The sequence below is a fragment of the Anguilla anguilla genome, chromosome 4 (assembly GCF_013347855.1).
Source record: "Anguilla anguilla isolate fAngAng1 chromosome 4, fAngAng1.pri, whole genome shotgun sequence".
NCBI classification, from domain to species: Eukaryota; Metazoa; Chordata; class Actinopteri; order Anguilliformes; family Anguillidae; genus Anguilla; species Anguilla anguilla.
Genome location: NC_049204.1, coordinates 46,521,378 through 46,540,887, shown reverse-complemented (window position 1 = coordinate 46,540,887; position 19,510 = coordinate 46,521,378). Strand labels below are relative to the sequence as shown.

The 19,510-nt window shown below is 49.3% G+C and overlaps 1 protein-coding gene across 2 annotated transcripts in view; it reads left to right on the top strand.

Moving 5' to 3' along the window:
- Nucleotides 1-19,246, top strand: part of ube3c (ubiquitin protein ligase E3C) — a 42,785-nt gene extending 23,539 nt beyond the window's left edge. For both annotated transcript variants that reach the window (XM_035414921.1, XM_035414920.1), the window contains exons 17-24: nucleotides 123-220; nucleotides 796-928; nucleotides 2,462-2,709; nucleotides 12,117-12,329; nucleotides 14,391-14,579; nucleotides 14,684-14,750; nucleotides 15,507-15,637; nucleotides 17,665-19,246. In XM_035414921.1, the coding sequence (XP_035270812.1) occupies nucleotides 123-220; nucleotides 796-928; nucleotides 2,462-2,709; nucleotides 12,117-12,329; nucleotides 14,391-14,579; nucleotides 14,684-14,750; nucleotides 15,507-15,637; nucleotides 17,665-17,835 (1,250 nt within the window). In that variant the 3' untranslated portion in view covers nucleotides 17,836-19,246. The remainder of the gene's footprint in view (nucleotides 1-122; nucleotides 221-795; nucleotides 929-2,461; nucleotides 2,710-12,116; nucleotides 12,330-14,390; nucleotides 14,580-14,683; nucleotides 14,751-15,506; nucleotides 15,638-17,664) is intronic.
- Nucleotides 19,247-19,510: the final 264 nt, after the last annotated feature.

The window sequence follows — 19,510 nt, the reverse complement described above, 5'->3', positions numbered from 1 at the left end:
ATATTTGAGTGAGTGAATGGGCCCTCAGAGTGAGCCAGCGGTTGGTGGGTTGTTGTCTTGCTGTTGATTGTCCGGTTTTTCTTTGTCGTTTTTTCTTTGTTTCTTTTTCGTTGTGGTCGCAGTTGGAATGGAGCCGGCTCAGCTGTCCGTGTCGGAGGAGAGACATCTCGCCATCCTCACAGAGCTGCCCTTCGTCGTCCCCTTTGAAGAACGAGTCAAAGTAAATCTGTCCATTACCCATCATTCACCTTGCCTCTGGATTCATACCTGTTAAGACTCCTTGTCAGTAGTCCTGGGCGTTGGTGCTGCTGTAATTATTGCTGTTTAAGTGAGCTCTAGTCATTTGTAGCCTTTTGGTCTTATTTTCTTGTCAGTTTGATAAAAAAAAAAAGATTCTGCTATTTTCATGCCAACTCATCTATCATATGCTGGTGGCCATGATGCAAAATGGCCACTGTAAAGTCCTCTCATGCCAGAACTGATAACTTGGAAAATATGTATGGCCATTACTGATAGAAAAACTTTCTCTTAATAAAGGGATATATGTGGGGGTTTGATTTGGTGCTGGTTCTTGTGCCCAGAATCCCAATAGGCTGCCAGGCTGCTTCGGGGGGGGGGGAGGGGGGGACCTTTCAACAGGAAACAGAATGTGAAATAAATTAGAGTAAATAATAAATAGAGTCGTCAGAGTTGACACTAAAGAGCATTTTATATCAGGCGGGAGTTCTCATAATCCGACTGCGGTAATATTTGTGGTAATATTTTCTTCTTCGTGCTTTGTTTATTTTTTTGAAGATCTTCCAGCGGTTGATCTATGCAGACAAAAGAGACGTCCAAGGCGACGGTCCGTTCTTGGACGGAATCAACGTCACCATTCGGCGGAACTACATTTACGAAGACGCGTACGACAAGCTGTCTCCGGAGAACGGTACGGACGCGTTCGTCACCGAAACTGTGCCAGCTGAATGTGAGACTGTTTTTTCTGGGAGGCTGTGTGTGGATGCGTACGGTAAGAGTGGTGTTTATGCCGTTTTCACTGAGTGGCTGTTACCGCCTGTAATGTGAGCTGGCAGCTGCTTCCGACGCTGGGACGTTATTAAAGTCTTATCTTTCATAACGGACGGGCTCACTATAAAACAGAAAGTGTTTTAAAAGAACGTTTTCGACATTCTCAAATAGTCACAAGAGCAAACGAGAGATCGTTAAAAAGTTCTGCTTGTCTCCTTGTGGCTGCAACTTTTTATATAAGGAGACTGGAATTGATTAAAAATTATGTTTCTAAAGAACGTTTGTATAGAAGTGCTGTGTTTTGTTTGGATAACATTGTTTGCCGAACTTGTATTCTAGGCTTGATGTTTTGTTGTGAGAACTAAATTAAATAAGAAATGAATCTGACCAAAATGAATGAAATGAAATACAAAAATATTTGTATACAGTTCCAAGTACTATGCTCATTTGTTTGAGCAAAGGCTTTTATGTTGTTGGTAGATTGCATTGCATCATTGCAATTTCCCTCTGAATTTAATTAATCACAGTCTAATTACAATTAGTTACCTTATTAAACATTCGTCTGAAGTGGCTATAGATATTTGTAGTAGATTCAAACTGAATTACAGGCTTTGAAATTTAGTCACCTCAAATGGCCCTAACAACAATGGATGAATGATAATATTTATGAAAATGAAACCTTTTCTCGGTAGTGTTAATTGAATTAGGAATTAACCTAAAGGTGAAAATGAAAAATGAAAAATATGAATGCAGTGCAGTGTGCACTGATGTTCTGTAAAGCATAATAATAATCATAATTATAATCATGATTATAATAATGGATCTCTTAATATCTCAAATCAATTATTTTAGTCTGTCATTCTGTTTGAGCCATTAGAGAAAATATTTGAAAGGGCACTTCTGTGGAATAATGTGATTAAAAAGTGACAGGGCCTCTATATAGCATGATGATCACTTGATCCATACAATGTATGAATGTCTGTATAAGTTATAGCAGCGGGGATTTATGGATGCCAATTAATTAGGCTGAAACATGACCTTTTTAAGGGTTTTGATTTAAATATTCTGACAGCACTGTGCTTAAGTAATCCGCCTCCTGTGTGACAAAGGGGTGCCTTTCCTGTGCAGAAAGGGGAAATGCAGGTAACTCATTTTTAGCGTGTTCAGCGCGTGTTCAGCGCGTGTTCAGCGCGTGTCCAGCGCGTGTCCAGCGCGTGTCCAGCGCGTGTCCAGCGCGTGTTCAGCGCGTGTCCGGCGCGTGCTCAGCGCGTGTCCAGCGTCAGGTCCTCTCGGTGTTCCCATCGGGGGTCAGGCCTGTTTGCGGGTTGTCTGACGGTTGACCTGTCGGTGCTGCAGTCGTGTGTGTTTGTCTGTGGAGGTGCGTGCTGTTCGGCCCTGAGGGCACGCGGTGCCTTTCACGTTGAAACGTAAGGAACGTCTGTGTGCCCCGCAGAGCCGGATCTGAAGAAGAGGATCCGGGTCCACCTGCTGAACGCTCACGGGCTGGACGAGGCCGGGATCGACGGGGGCGGGATATTCCGCGAGTTCCTCAACGAGCTGCTCAAATCGGGGTTCAACCCCAACCAGGGCTTCTTCAAAACCACCAACGAGGGCCTCCTGTACCCCAGCCCCACCGCCCAGATGCTGGTGGGGGATTCCTTCGCCCGGCACTACTACTTCCTGGGGAGGATATTAGGAAAGGTAAGACACGCGCGTTCGTGGGTGCTGTTGTTCATTAAAACTAACCGTGACTGTGTGAGTGGTCTGCATCTCTTCCTCTTTCAGGGATCTGAGGTCAGGTCCTGCTGCTCGATTCTTCCGGTCGTGTGTCTGAGATGTTCTTGCGCTGAACTGAGCACGCTCTTTCATCCAGTGGATTTGCTGCCAGCGCTTTTTGTTCTAGATCTTTCTGTGACACCGGCGCTCCCGCTGCGGGGGTCTGTCCTCTGCCGCGGTCCAAAGGTTTTTCTCCGGAAAGAGGCCGTGTGTGTAGAGGCGCTCGTAACCAGGCAACGGAGGAGGCCTGTCCGGGCGGCGCAGCTTCTGTCAACAGAGGAGAGCGTCCCGTGTGTGTGCCGCTGTGGACTCAAACCCGCACGCCCCCCCCCCGCTCTCCCCCGCCGCTAAAACACTCCCGTTTCATGTGCTTTGTCCCGCGCGTGTTTGTCCTGCGCGTGAAATAATTGCCGTTTGATAACGGCCATTGGCTCGGACCTGTGAAAAACGCGGCAGAAGCTCGGTGGGGTCCACTGTTCCCGTGATAAGGCACAGCCGCGTGTTTTACCATCAGTATCTTTGTGAATGTCGCTGAAATGAAAGACCACTGTAAACGAAGCGCGTGAGGAATCGTAATTATTCTCCTTCTTTACGGCAGTGATATTGGGGCACGTGTGGACCAGTGGTCATGCGATGTGTTTATTCTGCTCTGTCGTCAAGCGTATCTTTTCCTAGGCTGTAATCTAATGGAGTTTAAAGTCTCATTCAGTCAACTCTCCTTGTCGCCCAAAACATGTTTGGGGAAAATTTACCTTGAGTTAGAGTTATTTCAGATAACATCAGTGAGCAGCTTTATTAGTAGTGAAGGTTAATAGGACATGGGGGGGAAACTGTCATCTTCATATGTGACTTCTTCATTTAAAAAATCTGATTTTACAAATGTTTTTAATACTGGCTTTACTGTCAAAGAGCAGATAAATTCAGAAGTACTGAAGTCTGTGCTCATTGTGACGGTGCTTTTATGAAGTGATTTTATCTTTAAGAAAACACACATTTCACCCTAATAATATCAAGCAGCTAAATCCAGTCAGGAGTTTATTGAGGCTTGATACAGTGACTGAAGCCTGTGTCCCAGCCTGCTCTTCCTGTGAATGTGAGCTCCCTGTGGGACTCCAGTGTGTCACAGGTCAGAGGTCATCCTCTTACTAGGAAAACAAGTCACAACCCCCCCCCCCCCCCCTCCCCCAGCACCCGGCTGCTGAATGAAAGCACTCTGTGATTAGAGGTGTGATTAAATAACCTGGTCCCGCACCCCTGCCCGGTCGAGTGTGGCCAATGCGGAGCCGCGAAGCTGACTCATCCGCCGTGTGTTTGTTTAATTAAATCAGGTTTTATTATTAAAACTAGCTCGCAGAATTACTGCAGTCGGCCATGCGTGGAATCTCGTTGACACTCCGCACCCCTGACTGCGTTTTTGACATTGCCACCCCCCCCCACCCCCCCCCCCCCCCATTCCACCTTCAGTTTAAATACAGTCCGATCGCATTTTGGCATCCTTAATAGATGCTTATCATGTAAATGCAGCTAATTAATTTATCAGAGAGCACTGCCTGGGCAGGGACCTCCCCCCCCCCCTCCCCAGATCCCGGTCCGCCGCTGGGAGCTGGAAGTGCGAGTGGACGGGGGCGGGTCCTGTGCGGTGTGAGCCAGCGATTGGCCGGCGTGTGATCTGCGGATGGCATTGTTTGGCCGCTCCTCCGCGGCACTGTTTATTAGAGCCTACGGTTTTTTAGGTTTTTCATTAACGCGAGCGCCGCTGATTGTTTATCGCGATGCGGTCCACTGGGAGGTCATGGCGCCCCCCTGGGGAAAAAGATTACCTCATGACACCGGTCGCTCCGCGATTAGGCGTTCCATTAGGCGATGATTCCCGCCGCTTGTTTGTGTAGCGGTTGCATTTTGCCGGTGCTAAATCAGTGGGCCCGGGCAGGACATAAATAAGCACTCAAAAGCATGTGATAATAGCATTTTGATCTGTTTTACAGTCGGAGGCATCCCAGTCTATCCGAGACGATTCAGCCGGGCTTATTAGAATGCTGTAATTTCCCCCCCCCTCGCCGCCCGCCCGCCCCCCCCGCGCTCTGTTTTTGAGAAATGGCTTGCCACTGCCCGCTGCGCCATTCCTCTAATGGTTTAGGCAATTAGGGTGAGAAATTAATTTGAATTTGACTTTCAATTAACCCTGCCTTAAGTTCCTCTTTCCCATAAACACTTAACAAAGTAGTCATTGGGGTAGCGCATTGATATATTTGTTTAGTGCTGCTATACTCTAACCCAAGCAGAGAGACGCGATATAAATTAGATTTGCGTCACCGCTCTTATGCGTGAGCCTGGCCTTCGTCACTTGAGATTAATTTCTCAGTTAATGGTGGAAGTCCTGTGTTGTTGTGGGGGGTAATGCATTATGGTCAGGAGTGCCCTATTGGGGATGCTCAGCACTGGGGAATTTAATACACGCCTGTGATCTTTCCTCTCACTCGGTCCTCTAAATTAAGCTAATTGAGGATAATTAAGGGTTCAGATTATTGTGCACTGGATTTTCGAGCGCACCAACATGCGGTATACTGTAGTACTGTATGAGTATGAACAGTAACCATTGGAGAGATGGAGGATATAAGCAGACCGTTCTCTTTTTGAGTCACTGTACTGGCATCAACATCCCTGTGAACTTTGCTCAGAAATCGGCCTGCTTGAAGCTTTTCAGTGATTTGGGCGTAATTAGCCTGTGAAATTTAGTGATTCTCCCTGCACTTCTGTGGCCTTGTTTGGGACTCCTCCAGTGCATTTCGGTAACAGGCAGTGCTCTCGCCCATTCACTGCAGTGAGCAGTGAAGGAGGCATGAAGCTCAAAGGGGCTACTGTTAGTGTGGCTATTAGTATGAGTACTGCATACTGCATACTGCATACTGCCTGTGCTAGTGCATACTTCCCTCCTGTGCATCGGCTCTCCGTCTCTGTACATTTACCGCAGGCTCTGATAACGGTCCCGCTGTCGTCGTCCCCGGTATCCGTCTCCTTGGCGACCGTGCCCGTTTGCGATTACGGTATTTCTCAGCGGGCCGCTATTTTAACGCGCGCTCTTCCGTCTGACGCCCCTGCTGAACGGCCGGGGCGTTAAAGAGCCCCCCCATGCCAATCTTAAAAGTGGAGGCATTAGGGGCCGCCCCGCGTCCCGCCAACCTTCAGGCCCGCAGCAGCTGTTCCCCGCGCCCGCCTCGCCCCCCATCCCTCATTGATCTCCTCGGGATAGAGGTTGGCTTCCGGGACGCGTGCGTGCCTGAGGGGCGGGGGGGTGGGGGGGGGGGGGTGGGGGGAGGAAATCTGATTGATAGTAATGCGTTTCAAAAGCATTATATTTTTATTGATTCTTAATGTTGTAAATTAACAAATTTATTTGGCAGCTAACAGAAGCCACCTGTGATGTTGCTCACATTTAGTCCTCTGACGGTGGCACCATTTGCATTAATTGCCCGGCGGCGGCACTCACTTATATTAAAAGGCCCGCGCCATAATTAATCCTTTTTATTTCGAGTCATTTTGGCACAATTTCTGGCAATAAACACCCATAAATAATGGAGGTTTGAAAAATATGCTACAGGTTTTTTCCATATACTTATTGCCATATCTTCACAGCAGACCGTTATTGATAGGCTTCAAGGGGCACCCGCCACAGATGGCTTGGAATTAGGGCTAGTGTGAGAAATGCTAAGTGGATTATTTTGCATAAAAAATAGACTGTGTTTGAAGTTGCATAATTAACCGGTGTTTAGAAAATACCTTGATTTATGCCTCCGTGTGTGTTTAAGATGCATGCATTATGGAAATGTTTTAAATTTATAATCCATTTAGCTGATGTGGTCAGGGTTTTTAGTGCAATCATTTATTAAGACCTGTATATTTTAATGCCTTAAAGGTTTAAATGTGGTCTTTTTAGGGCTGCTCTAGTACATTAGCTTTACATTTTATGACTCACCTGCTCAGCTGTGGTTCCTAATGGCATTTAAGGTCAAGGGGAGAATGAACATTTATAAAGTTAGAGCTAGAGAAGTCCAGGGCCTGCATGTTTCAGATGTCCACTAACTCCTGATTATCAAGCGATAGTCCTGATCAGTCCGGATTATATATGGTTTTTACCTGACTGGTTTTGTGATGCTGTGGAATTGATTTTCAGAGCTGTCATCTAATGGGTCCTTTAGTATCCGTATCACATTTATTGATCACATGTTTGTACCTCATTTATTGTTTTTGGTTTTTTTATTTTTTAAGTGATGTTCCTTAGGTTCAGAATTACAGTGATCACTCCGGTTCTTGTTTTCTTTTGTTTTTTTCCCCCTGTGTACATGCATTATCAGCTGTTACTGAAAATATAGAAAAAAATATTTTCAATGAGGTGGAGGCCAAAGCAATTTGCAGTCAGTCAAAATACCTATGAAAACATTGCTCCTGATTTTAACTGACATGTGAATAGTTTCCAGTTTTACCATTTATTTTGCTATGTAATCGGCGATACTGGAGCACATTTCCTGTGGGAATATCCAGCCGTGTGTCGACTGCTGTAGAGGTGTGACTGCAGCACTGAGTCGGGGATTAAGCCTGTCTTAATGTCTCATGCCCCCTAGTGAATCCCTGAGTCTTTCCCCTCTCTTCTGTGCAGCTCTGTGAGAGAACATGCTGAGTGTCTGTGTGTGAGGAGTCTTTTCCCTCTCTGTGCAGCTCTCTGTGAGAACATGCTGAGTGTCTGTGTGTGAGGAGTCTTTTCCCTCTCTTCTGTGCAGCTCTGTGTGAGAACATGCTGAGTGTCTGTGTGTGAGGAGTCTTTTCCCTCTCTGTGCAGCTCTGTGTGAGAACATGCTGAGTGTCTGTGTGTGAGAGTCTTTTCCCTCTCTTCTGTGCAGCTCTGTGAGAGAACATGCTGAGTGTCTGTGTGTGAGGAGTCTTTTCCCTCTCTTCTGTGCAGCTCTGTGTGAGAACATGCTGAATGCCTGTGTGTGAGGAGTCTTTTCCCTCTCTGTGCAGCTCTCTGTGAGAACATGCTGAGTGTCTGTGTGTGAGGAGTCTTTTCCCTCTCTTCTGTGCAGCTCTGTGTGAGAACATGCTGAGTGTCTGTGTGTGAGGAGTCTTTTCCCTCTCTGTGCAGCTCTCTGTGAGAACATGCTGAGTGTCTGTGTGTGAGGAGTCTTTTCCCTCTCTGTGCAGCTCTCTGTGAGAACATGCTGAGTGTCTGTGTGTGAGGAGTCTTTTCCCTCTCTGTGCAGCTCTCTGTGAGAACATGCTGAGTGTCTGTGTGTGAGGAGTCTTTTCTCTCTCTGTGCAGCTCTGTGTGAGAACATGCTGAGTGTCTGTGTGTGAGGAGTCTTTTCCCTCTCTGTGCAGCTCTGTGAGAACATGCTGAATGCCTGTGTGTGAGGAGTCTTTTCCCTCTCTTCTGTGCAGCTATGTGAGAACATGCTGAGTGTCTGTGTGTGAGGAGTCTTTTCCCTCTCTGTGCAGCTCTGTGAGAACATGCTGAATGTCTGTGTGTGAGGAGTCTTTTCCCTCTCTGTGCAGCTCTGTGAGAGAACATGCTGAGTGTCTGTGTGTGAGGAGTCTTTTCCCTCTCTTCTGTGCAGCTCTGTGAGAACATGCTGAATGCCTGTGTGTGAGGAGTCTTTTCCCTCTCTGTGCAGCTCTGTGAGAGAACATGCTGAGTGTCTGTGTGTGAGGAGTCTTTTCCCTCTCTTCTGTGCAGCTCTGTGAGAACATGCTGAATGCCTGTGTGTGAGGAGTCTTTTCCCTCTCTGTGCAGCTGTGTGAGAACATGCTGAGTGTCTGTGTGTGAGGAGTCTTTTCCCTCTCTGTGCAGCTCTGTGTGAGAACATGCTGAATGCCTGTGTGTGAGGAGTCTTTTCCCTCTCTGTGCAGCTCTGTATGAGAACATGCTGAATGCCTGTGTGTGAGGAGTCTTTTCCCTCTCTGTGCAGCTCTGTGTGAGAACATGCTGAGTGCCTGTGTGTGAGGAGTCTTTTCCCTCTCTTCTGTGCAGCTCTGTGTGGAACATGCTGAATGCCTGTGTGTGAGGAGTCTTTTCCCTCTCTTCTGTGCAGCTCTGTGAGAACATGCTGAGTGTCTGTGTGTGAGGAGTCTTTTCCCTCTCTTCTGTGCAGCTCTGTGTGGAACATGCTGAATGCCTGTGTGTGAGGAGTCTTTTCCCTCTCTGTGCAGCTCTCTGTGAGAACATGCTGAATGCCTGTGTGTGAGGAGTCTTTTCCCTCTCTGTGCAGCTCTGTGTGAGAACATGCTGAATGTCTGTGTGTGAGGAGTCTTTTCCCTCTCTTCTGTGCAGCTCTGTGAGAACATGCTGAGTGTCTGTGTGTGAGGAGTCTTTTCCCTCTCTTCTGTGCAGCTCTGTGAGAACATGCTGAGTGTCTGTGTGTGAGGAGTCTTTTCCCTCTCTGTGCAGCTCTGTGTGGAACATGCTGAATGTCTGTGTGTGAGGAGTCTTTTCCCTCTCTGTGCAGCTCTGTGAGAACATGCTGAATGCCTGTGTGTGAGGAGTCTTTTCCCTCTCTGTGCAGCTCTGTGTAAGAACATGCTGAATGTCTGTGTGTGAGGAGTCTTTTCCCTCTCTGTGCAGCTCTGTGAGAACATGCTGAGTGTCTGTGTGTGAGGAGTCTTTTCCCTCTCTGTGCAGCTCTGTGTGAGAACATGCTGAGTGCCTGTGTGTGAGGAGTCTTTTCCCTCTCTGTGCAGCTCTGTGAGAACATGCTGAATGCCTGTGTGTGAGGAGTCTTTTCCCTCTCTTCTGTGCAGCTCTGTGAGAACATGCTGAATGCCTGTGTGTGAGGAGTCTTTTCCCTCTCTGTGCAGCTCTGTGAGAACATGCTGAGTGTCTGTGTGTGAGGAGTCTTTTCCCTCTCTGTGCAGCTCTGTGAGAACATGCTGAGTGTCTGTGTGTGAGGAGTCTTTTCCCTCTCTGTGCAGCTCTGTGAGAACATGCTGAATGCCTGTGTGTGAAGAGTCTTTTCCCTCTCTGTGCAGCTGTGTGTGAGAACATGCTGAATGCCTGTGTGTGAGGAGTCTTTTCCCTCTCTGTGCAGCTCTGTGAGAACATGCTGAATGCCTGTGTGTGAGGAGTCTTTTCCCTCTCTGTGCAGCTCTGTGAGAGAACATGCTGAGTGTCTGTGTGTGAGGAGTCTTTTCCCTCTCTGTGCAGCTCTGTGAGAACATGCTGAGTGTCTGTGTGTGAGGAGTCTTTTCCCTCTCTGTGCAGCTGTGTGTGAGAACATGCTGAATGCCTGTGTGTGAGGAGTCTTTTCCCTCTCTGTGCAGCTCTGTGAGAACATGCTGAATGCCTGTGTGTGAGGAGTCTTTTCCCTCTCTTCTGTGCAGCTGTGTGTGAGAACATGCTGAATGCCTGTGTGTGAGGAGTCTTTTCCCTCTCTTCTGTGCAGCTCTGTGAGAACATGCTGAGTGCCTGTGTGTGAGGAGTCTTTTCCCTCTCTTCTGTGCAGCTCTGTGAGAACATGCTGAGTGCCTGTGTGTGAGGAGTCTTTTCCCTCTCTGTGCAGCTCTGTGAGAACATGCTGAGTGTCTGTGTGTGAGGAGTCTTTTCCCTCTCTTCTGTGCAGCTCTGTGAGAGAACATGCTGAGTGCCTGTGTGTGAGGAGTCTTTTCCCTCTCTTCTGTGCAGCTCTGTGAGAACATGCTGAGTGTCTGTGTGTGAGGAGTCTTTTCCCTCTCTTCTGTGCAGCTCTGTGAGAACATGCTGAGTGTCTGTGTGAGGAGTCTTTTCCCTCTCTGTGCAGCTCTGTGAGAACATGCTGAGTGCCTGTGTGTGAGGAGTCTTTTCCCTCTCTGTGCAGCTCTGTGAGAACATGCTGAGTGTCTGTGTGTGAGGAGTCTTTTCCCTCTCTGTGCAGCTCTGTGAGAACATGCTGATTGCCTGTGTGTGAGGAGTCTTTTCCCTCTCTGTGCAGCTCTGTGAGAACATGCTGAATGCCTGTGTGTGAGGAGTCTTTTCCCTCTCTTCTGTGCAGCTCTGTGAGAACATGCTGAGTGTCTGTGTGTTAGGAGTCTTTTCCCTCTCTTCTGTGCAGCTCTGTGAGAACATGCTGAGTGTCTGTGTGTGAGGAGTCTTTTCCCTCTCTTCTGTGCAGCTGTGAGAACATGCTGAGTGTCTGTGTGTTAGGAGTCTTTTCCCTCTCTTCTGTGCAGCTCTGTGAGAACATGCTGAGTGTCTGTGTGTGAGGAGTCTTTTCCCTCTCTTCTGTGCAGCTGTGAGAACATGCTGAGTGTCTGTGTGTGAGGAGTCTTTTCCCTCTCTGTGCAGCTCTGTGTGAGAACATGCTGAGTGTCTGTGTGTTAGGAGTCTTTTCCCTCTCTTCTGTGCAGCTCTGTGAGAACATGCTGAATGCCTGTGTGTGAGGAGTCTTTTCCCTCTCTGTGCAGCTCTGTGTGAGAACATGCTGAATGTCTGTGTGTGAGGAGTCTTTTCCCTCTCTGTGCAGCTCTGTGAGAGAACATGCTGAGTGTCTGTGTGTGAGGAGTCTTTTCCCTCTCTGTGCAGCTCTGTGAGAACATGCTGAGTGTCTGTGTGTGAGGAGTCTTTTCCCTCTCTTCTGTGCAGCTCTGTGAGAACATGCTGAATGCCTGTGTGTGAGGAGTCTTTTCCCTCTCTTCTGTGCAGCTCTGTGAGAACATGCTGAGTGTCTGTGTGTGAGGAGTCTTTTCCCTCTCTTCTGTGCAGCTCTGTGAGAACATGCTGAGTGTCTGTGTGTGAGGAGTCTTTTCCCTCTCTTCTGTGCAGCTCTGTGAGAACATGCTGAGTGTCTGTGTGTGAGGAGTCTTTTCCCTCTCTTCTGTGCAGCTCTGTGAGAGAACATGCTGAGTGTCTGTGTGTGAGGAGTCTTTTCCCTCTCTTCTGTGCAGCTCTGTGAGAACATGCTGATTGCCTGTGTGTGAGGAGTCTTTTCCCTCTCTTCTGTGCAGCTCTGTGTGAGGACATGCTGAATGCCTGTGTGTGAGGAGTCTTTTCCCTCTCTTCTGTGCAGCTCTGTGTGAGAACATGCTGAGTGTCTGTGTGTGAGGAGTCTTTCCCCTCTCTTCTGTGCAGCTCTGTGTGAGAACATGCTGATTGCCTGTGTGTGAGGAGTCTTTTCCCTCTCTTCTGTGCAGCTCTGTGAGAGAACATGCTGAGTGCCTGTGTGTGAGGAGTCTTTTCCCTCTCTGTGCAGCTCTGTGAGAACATGCTGAATGCCTGTGTGTGAGGAGTCTTTTCCCTCTCTTCTGTGCAGCTCTGTGAGAACATGCTGAGTGTCTGTGTGTGAGGAGTCTTTTCCCTCTCTTCTGTGCAGGCCCTGTATGAGAACATGCTGGTGGAGCTGCCCTTTGCCACCTTCTTCCTGTCCAAGCTGCTGGGCACCAGTGCCGACGTGGACATCCACCACCTGGCCTCGCTGGACCCCGAGATGTACCGGAACCTTCTGTTCCTCAAGAGCTACGAGGGCGACGTGGAGGAGCTGGGCCTCAACTTCACTGTGGTCAACAACGACCTGGGGGAGGCGCAGGTGTGACAGAAATGTCTCTCTCTTTTTCTTTCTCTCCCTTTTTTCTCCCTTTCTCTCCCTGTCTTTTCTGTACATTTCTCTCCCTCCTATCTCTCCCCTTTCTCCATCTCCTCTTCCCCTTCTCTCTCTCTCTCTCTCTCTCAGTCCTCTCTCCCCCTCTCCCTGTGCACCGCTCCCATATTCCTGGTCCTTCCCGGGCAGCCAAACGGCGTTAACGTTAAGTGTTAACAGCTCCTTCCGATCATGCGGCAGCGGCGGCAGATAAGGGAGATAAAGCACGTCTCCGCCCGGGCCGGGATCTGAACCCCGCCGCTCGGCGGATACGTAGCGGCGCCGTTGACCGTTACGGGACCAATCGCCCAGAGAAACAAACAAGACCGGTCGTCATAGCGACGAAGGGCTCCCTCAAATTCGGCGAGCCCCCTGGCGCGTCGGCGGTTGACCCGCGCGCTCGCGCGGACGCTCGGCGGCAGCGGCGCGGCTCTCTCCCGCGGCGGCTCCAGCCCGTGGTTACCCGCGGTGGGCTGTTTGCTCAGGGCCGCGCGGCGTTATTAGCCGCTCTTTAAATACGCTTTACGCCGCCGTCACAATGCAGTCCTCAGCCTCCCGATACGCGCACGCATGGCAAACACCGCACAGAAAACTATTTTCTGAAGATTAGGCATGTGAGGCCAGACTGCCCTGCGTTTGCCCTCTGGCTGGTGCCAAAGTAAGCAAGATAAAGTGCACAATTGTCTGGGGCGAGACTGGCCTGCAGAAAGCAAAAACATACGGTGAGGAACAGACTGTGATTGCAAAAATCTTCAGAGAATAAAAATTAATATTTGAAATGATCGTGAAGATTCAGGAACATGCACCAGCATGATACTGTTCACTGTAGTTTCAGGCATTCTGTTTTTTATGGGTGTAAAATGTTCTGCTTGTGAGTTTAGCCTGCTTTGTAAGTTAGAAAATAGAGGACCATGTCTTGAATTGGAAGATGTGTCCCAGGTACATGGAACTGTGACTTGATTATATTCATCAGTAAAACACACAAAAGAAGATGGTGCTGGATCCAGCCATGGCCCCCTCCTTCAGACCTTAATGAGTGTGACCCACAGCTTAATACACTAAAGCTAATTAAAGAGGAATGTCTGCTTGCTCTCTGAAGCCCATCTCCAGTGCCTCTCGCCCGGTTATGGATTGAGGAGCTGTCCTTGTGGAGCAGGGCCACGAGGTCTCAGAGCCCGGGGGACCAGTCGCTCCGCTGGCGCCCCCCCCCGCCCCGTCATTAAGGGCCGCGCGGCCTGGTCATTACGCTCCGGCGCTTTCCGCGCTAATACGGGGCTCTGGGTCAGCACGTTGTGAGGCAGGTAAAGGGTCAAAGGTCACCGAGGAGGCGGGTCATAGCTTCGCACCTCGCCAGGCTTGTGCACTGGAACTAGGGTTGGAACTGGGTGTTGTGGTCAGAGTGAGCGTTTTTGGTCATGTACGACCGTGGTTTGATGTCAGAATGAGGACACGTATGTTCTCGTAAGTCACACCTGCATGCCTGTGTCATACCTGCAGTGAAATAACCAGATGGGTCTTTGATATTTCTGGGTTATTTGCATCTACTGGTCCTGGGGCCTTGTTAACCTCAAACTTGGCTGAAAACGGATCATTCCACTAAGTAGATTAATCCTTGTGAAGGGAGGGGGCAAAGTTCAGGAGAACAGGCGCCAATAATTTTAAAATGATTAAATTAATTACTTAAATTATCTCTGAGCTATTGTCAGTTGTATCAGTATGAAGTAATATAATTAGCCTTTTTTGTTTTTTGTTGCTCATTTTTATCATGGGTGCCTATAAATTATGGGAAAGGCCTAGTTGAGCTGCCAGTATGAGGATAAATAATTTTTTTGCTTTTGTGCACCAGAGTCTAGAGTCTGCCTCATCTGAAGTAGCTCTGAGAGCAGATGAAAGGCCTTGACTGAGCACATATAAGGAAGGTCCCAGCTGGACGGAGAGAGGTGTGTGTGTGTTCAGGGCTGGTTTGGGCAGAGGCTCACCGGACTGACGTCCCCGTCTACGTTTTTCCAGGTGGTGGAGCTGAAGCCGGGCGGCAAGGACATCCCGGTCTCCACCGCCAACCGGATAGCCTACATCCACCTGGTGGCCGACTACCGACTGAACAAACAGATCCGGCCCCACTGCCTGGCCTTCCGCAAGGGCCTGGCCAACGTGGTCAACCTGGAGTGGCTGCGCATGTTCGACCAGCAGGAGATCCAGGTGAGCGGCGCAGGGGGGCGGAGCCTGTGACACGGGACGTCTGTGTGCTCTGCACAGCGAGCGCTAAAAACACGGTGTTTATCCCCTCCTCTGCCTCTCCGTAGGTCCTGATTTCTGGTGCACGCGTTCCTATTTGCCTCGACGACCTGAAGAAGTTCACAAACTATTCCGGTGAGTGAATTAAGGTTTTCCCATTTGATTATTTTTGTTATTTTGTCTTCTCCATGCTGCAGATTGACGGCAGTGTTTTTCCAAAGGACACTGTGAAAGCGGCTTTAGGCGGTTTGAGAGAAGAGTTTTCCTGAGGACCTCCCCTGTTGTTAGTGTGGGATAATGGCGAGCCGCTTTGCATGCTCTGTGGAATTCAACATTTCATGACTTTTTTGGCAACTGTTTACAGATAGGAGGGGTTCATTTCCATGGGTTTTCCCCGCATAACCGTTGCTTAAAAAATTGACATGCAAATAAATCTTGAGATATTCCAAAAATAATAATTAGAAAGTAAAATTGAGATGTATTTTCACATGGCTTTGTTTTCCTTTCGTGGAGCCGAGTCTCCTCTTGTGAACTTGTGGCATGCAGACGCTGCCATTTTCAGCTACCAGTGAGAGATCGGCTCTTAGTGCACATTCAGACAAAAGAGCATGGCTGAAAATATGGCGGCGGCTGGACAGTGAAGCAGATGGTCTTAAAATGTGATCATTAACTACGCGCTGAGCTGTGGGATTGGCTGAAGGGTCGTGATGGTATACACAGTCTGATCCATCAGGGTGATCTGTCCCACAGCTCTGTCACTGACCAAAATTCAGCCCCTGAGTTTTTCAGAAACAAATGATGTAAAAATATCCCGTGGGTTTGGACAGGCTATGCGGTGAAATCTGGGAGCTCATTGGCTGCAGGCTCGGCTAATCTCTGCTCTCTCTTCAGGTGGTTACTCGGCCAATCACCCGGTCATCAAAATCTTCTGGGAGGTGGTGGAGAGCTTCACGGACGAGGAGAAACGCAAGCTCCTCAAGTTCGTCACCAGCTGCTCCAGACCCCCGCTGCTGGGCTTCAAGGTGAGACTTCGGCAGGAGGGCGTCCTGTTTGTCCCGTCGCTGGTCATGTGATCACAGCCCTTTAACCGTGCACTGGAGGTTTACCAAGGAGCGGCACCGTCCGTGAACGCTCGCAGGTTACGGGCACGTCTCGAAATTTCCATCAGGAGGTAACACTAGGACGATCGTTTCAAATTAGGCCGCTGTGAGGCTGGGCCTGCTGGGCCCGCTGGGCCTTGTCTCCATCGCGCATGCGCTGGGAGGTTCACGACCCTGGGCATTGTAGTGCTCTGCTGGGTGTGTGTCAGTGTGCGGCGTCCGCTCAATAAATATTGGAGTTAAGAGGCGGCGCGGTGTGAAAAGTGGTCTTTGTTGGCTTAACTGGGACACGGAGAGCAACGAGGCAGCGTTGATCCGGCCCGAGGTGTGGCTCTGGAGCGCCCCCTGCTGACGGGGTGTACGCTGAAGTCACTGCTGCATTGGAGGGGCATTATCAGTGAGAGGCTCCTCAGCCTTTCCTCACTCCCAAGCAGCTGCGATCATAGAAACCTGGTGAAGGTCAGCAGTGATGATTGTGCATCCTCTCAATAGCCGTTGTTGCTTCCTATCATTTAGTCTTCGCCAACAGTATAATAAGAAAATGTGTGACGATACGAGCTTTGTATTGGAATAGACTTACTCAGCGTCATCAGCTGTCAGTTTCTCTGCTATAGAGCGTTTTCCCTTTCTTAATCGCTTGATTGAAGTGGGCACTAAAAACGGGCGGTTGAAAATCCCTGAAAGGCTCTTTGCTTTGCGTACTGTAGCATAACCAGAGGCTGATATTGGCCGCTGATTGCTTTTATTACTACCGCGCTAATTTTAAACGCAGTGAGGGCCCCGCGGTGGAGGAAGGAGGAAGCTCCTGTGCAGCCATCCTCAGGTAGACCGCGGTGAAGCCGTTCATTTCATTCCTTTGACTTTGGGAGGAATGCGGCGTGCCGCGTCCGTGGCCAGGGATCGGTGCCCTCGGTTTGCACTGCGATTGGCCTCCGCTGCAGCCCGCTTACCCTTAATGAGGCGCCGTAAATGTCCCGGCTTTCATTAGACAAGAAATAGCGCTGTCAGGAGAAGCCGTTTAAAAACTATGATGGAGAGCCTTTTTTTCAGAACGATCTCCCTCAAAATGACACTTTCTCAATAAGCAATGACGGTTTAATACGTTAATTGTCAGAAAAATGGGCTTGTTAAGGAAAAGCCTTCAGGTCCATTTAGCCGGGCTCGTTAATTGCCGCGCCTCAGCCGCCCGCCATCTTTAAAATTAGCCAAGCAAGCGGTCGGAGTCGTGTCAGATCTGTCAGCGCTGTCGGTCCAGCCGAGTGTGTGTGCGTGTGTGTGTGTGTGTGCGTGTGCGTACACGTTTGTGTGCGTGTGCATGTGCGTGTGCGTGTGCGTGTGTGTGTGTGTGTGTGTGTGCGTTTGTCTGCGTGTGTGTGTGTGCGTGTGTTTGTGTGTGTGTGTCCGTGCGAGTGCGTTTGTGTGCGTGTGCGTGTGCGCGTGTGTGTGTGCGTGTGTTTGTGTGTGTGTGTCCGTGCGAGTGCGTTTGTGTGCGTGTGCGTGTGTGCGTGTGCGTGTGTGTGAAAACGACATGGCTGTCAGAAAAGCTCCAGACAGCGTGGAACAAGCGTATTTGTTCAGTCTTTGCCTGTGTAAGTAGAGAGATGGCCTAATCTAATGCGCTGTGTGCACCAGGTGTGAACGGCTGCTGTCCTCTTGCACGGTATTTCAGTGGAGTTACCGAAATGTGTAACGGGTACAAGTCTGTTGCGTCGATAGCTTGTGGCATAGCATGTACTCTAAGCCTTTGCATTGGCTGATGGTTCCCACATCTTGTGACATTGTGTGTTGAAGTGGACTGGTGGTAAATGCGTGCTATGTGTGTTCTGTGTGTGTGCGTGTGCGTGTCTGTGTGCGTGTGTGTGTGCGTGTACGTGTACGTGTGTGTGTGTGCGTGTGTGTGTGTGTGTCTGTACGTGTACGTGTGCGTGTGTGTGTGTCTGTGTCTGCAGGAGCTGTACCCAGCGTTCTGCATCCATAACGGGGGGAATGACCTGGAGCGGCTGCCCACCGCCAGCACCTGCATGAACCTGCTCAAGCTCCCCGAGTTCTGCGACGACCAGCTGATGAGGAACAAGCTCCTGTACGCCATCGAGTCCTCTGCAGGGTTCGAGCTGAGCTGAGGGGCCCCGGGGGCAGGCGAGAGGGAGGGCCCGGGGCCCGCGGCCCGCTGAGAGACAGCACTGTGTGTGGAGAAAGCTAGCGTACGCGTTTGCGCGTGCGCACACATGCAAACACATGCACACACAAGCACAGGCTGGCACATTCACAACCATACCGGCTTACACATTCACGCACACACACGCAGCAATAGTCAGGCCTAATGTACAAACACACACACACACACACACACATACACACGCAGTCATACTCAGGCCTAACGTCCAAACACACACTCACACGCAGTCATACTCAGGCCTAACGTCCAAACAAGTACACACACACACACACACACACACACACACTCATACATGCACAGTCATACTCAGGCCTAATGTCCAAACAAATACACATGCACATATACACATGCATACACACACACACACACATGCGCATATACTCATGCACACACACACGCATGCACATATACACACACACACACACACTAGAACCAGATTCTGAAATGAATTACAGGGGGAAAAGAAATAAGCGAGGATTGTAGGTTTAGGTGAAATGACGGCTGTGCAGCGAGTGTGTTTTGGTTTTTAATTTCAGTTTTAAACGACTTTACATACTGTATCCAGTAAGAGCGACAGAAAAAAAAAAGCGAAGCTGCTTTTAAAAGCGTCTCCTGACTGTCTGGGCTGAGGCTTTAGTGCTCTTTGACACCCCCCCCACCCCCCCACCCCCCTTACTTTACTCCAGCTGCACACACACACACAAAGAAACCCCCGTGCTCACCAAAGATTCAGCTCTGATGTGGATGCACAGGCAATAAGAGAGTGCGAGCGCGCGAGCGAGCCGTGGCCGAGCGGAACACCGCTGACCGGATCCCCCCGCTCTGTGCCAGCGCTCCGCGGGTCCAGCGCTCCGTGGGTCCAGCGCTGCGATGAGACTGGGAGGTTCATGACAGGCTCCCGCCCCAAATCCCTTCCCCCCTCCCCTCTGGAATTATTTAGAATAATTTAGTGATTTATGTTTTTACACTGACATCATATAATGCAGTATTTGGCCTGCCTGTCGTGTGGATTCTACATGTTGAGATATGATCAGAGATAGCTGTCTGCCGATGATGGATTTGTGAATATGTGTACGTTTACACTATTTTACGCTCATTTACCGCGTCTGTATAGTTTCCTTGCCCCTTTTCTTTTTGTTGTGTTTTGGACCGAGGCTTTACCTTTGAAGCTTTCGCCGCCTATTAAAGTGAACAATCTATGTGCCCGATCTTGCGTTGTAATTAAAGCTCTCTGATCCTTATGACTTATGAGGGGGGGGGGGGGGGGGGGGAACAGGCGGAACAGGCAAAATCTATGTATCAACAGAGTGAGAAAAAAAATGTATGAATATGATTAAATGTTTTTTTTTTTTTTTTTTTGCATAAAAAAAATCTGCAAGTCGCCGTTTGTCCTCTCATGGTTTTGTCATCAGAGCGAGCCTTCAGACATCGCGCTCCGAGGAAAAATCTCAAAATCTCATTCATGGCCTCTGACATATAATTAAAGAAACATCCAGTCAAGGAACGCCCAGCAGAAGTATTTTGGCCCTGAAACGCATTACCGGCTGGATACAAATTAAGGTTGTGTGCAATTGTCATAAATCTGTTAATGCCTGTTGCGGCTGCAGGGAAGTGGTTTT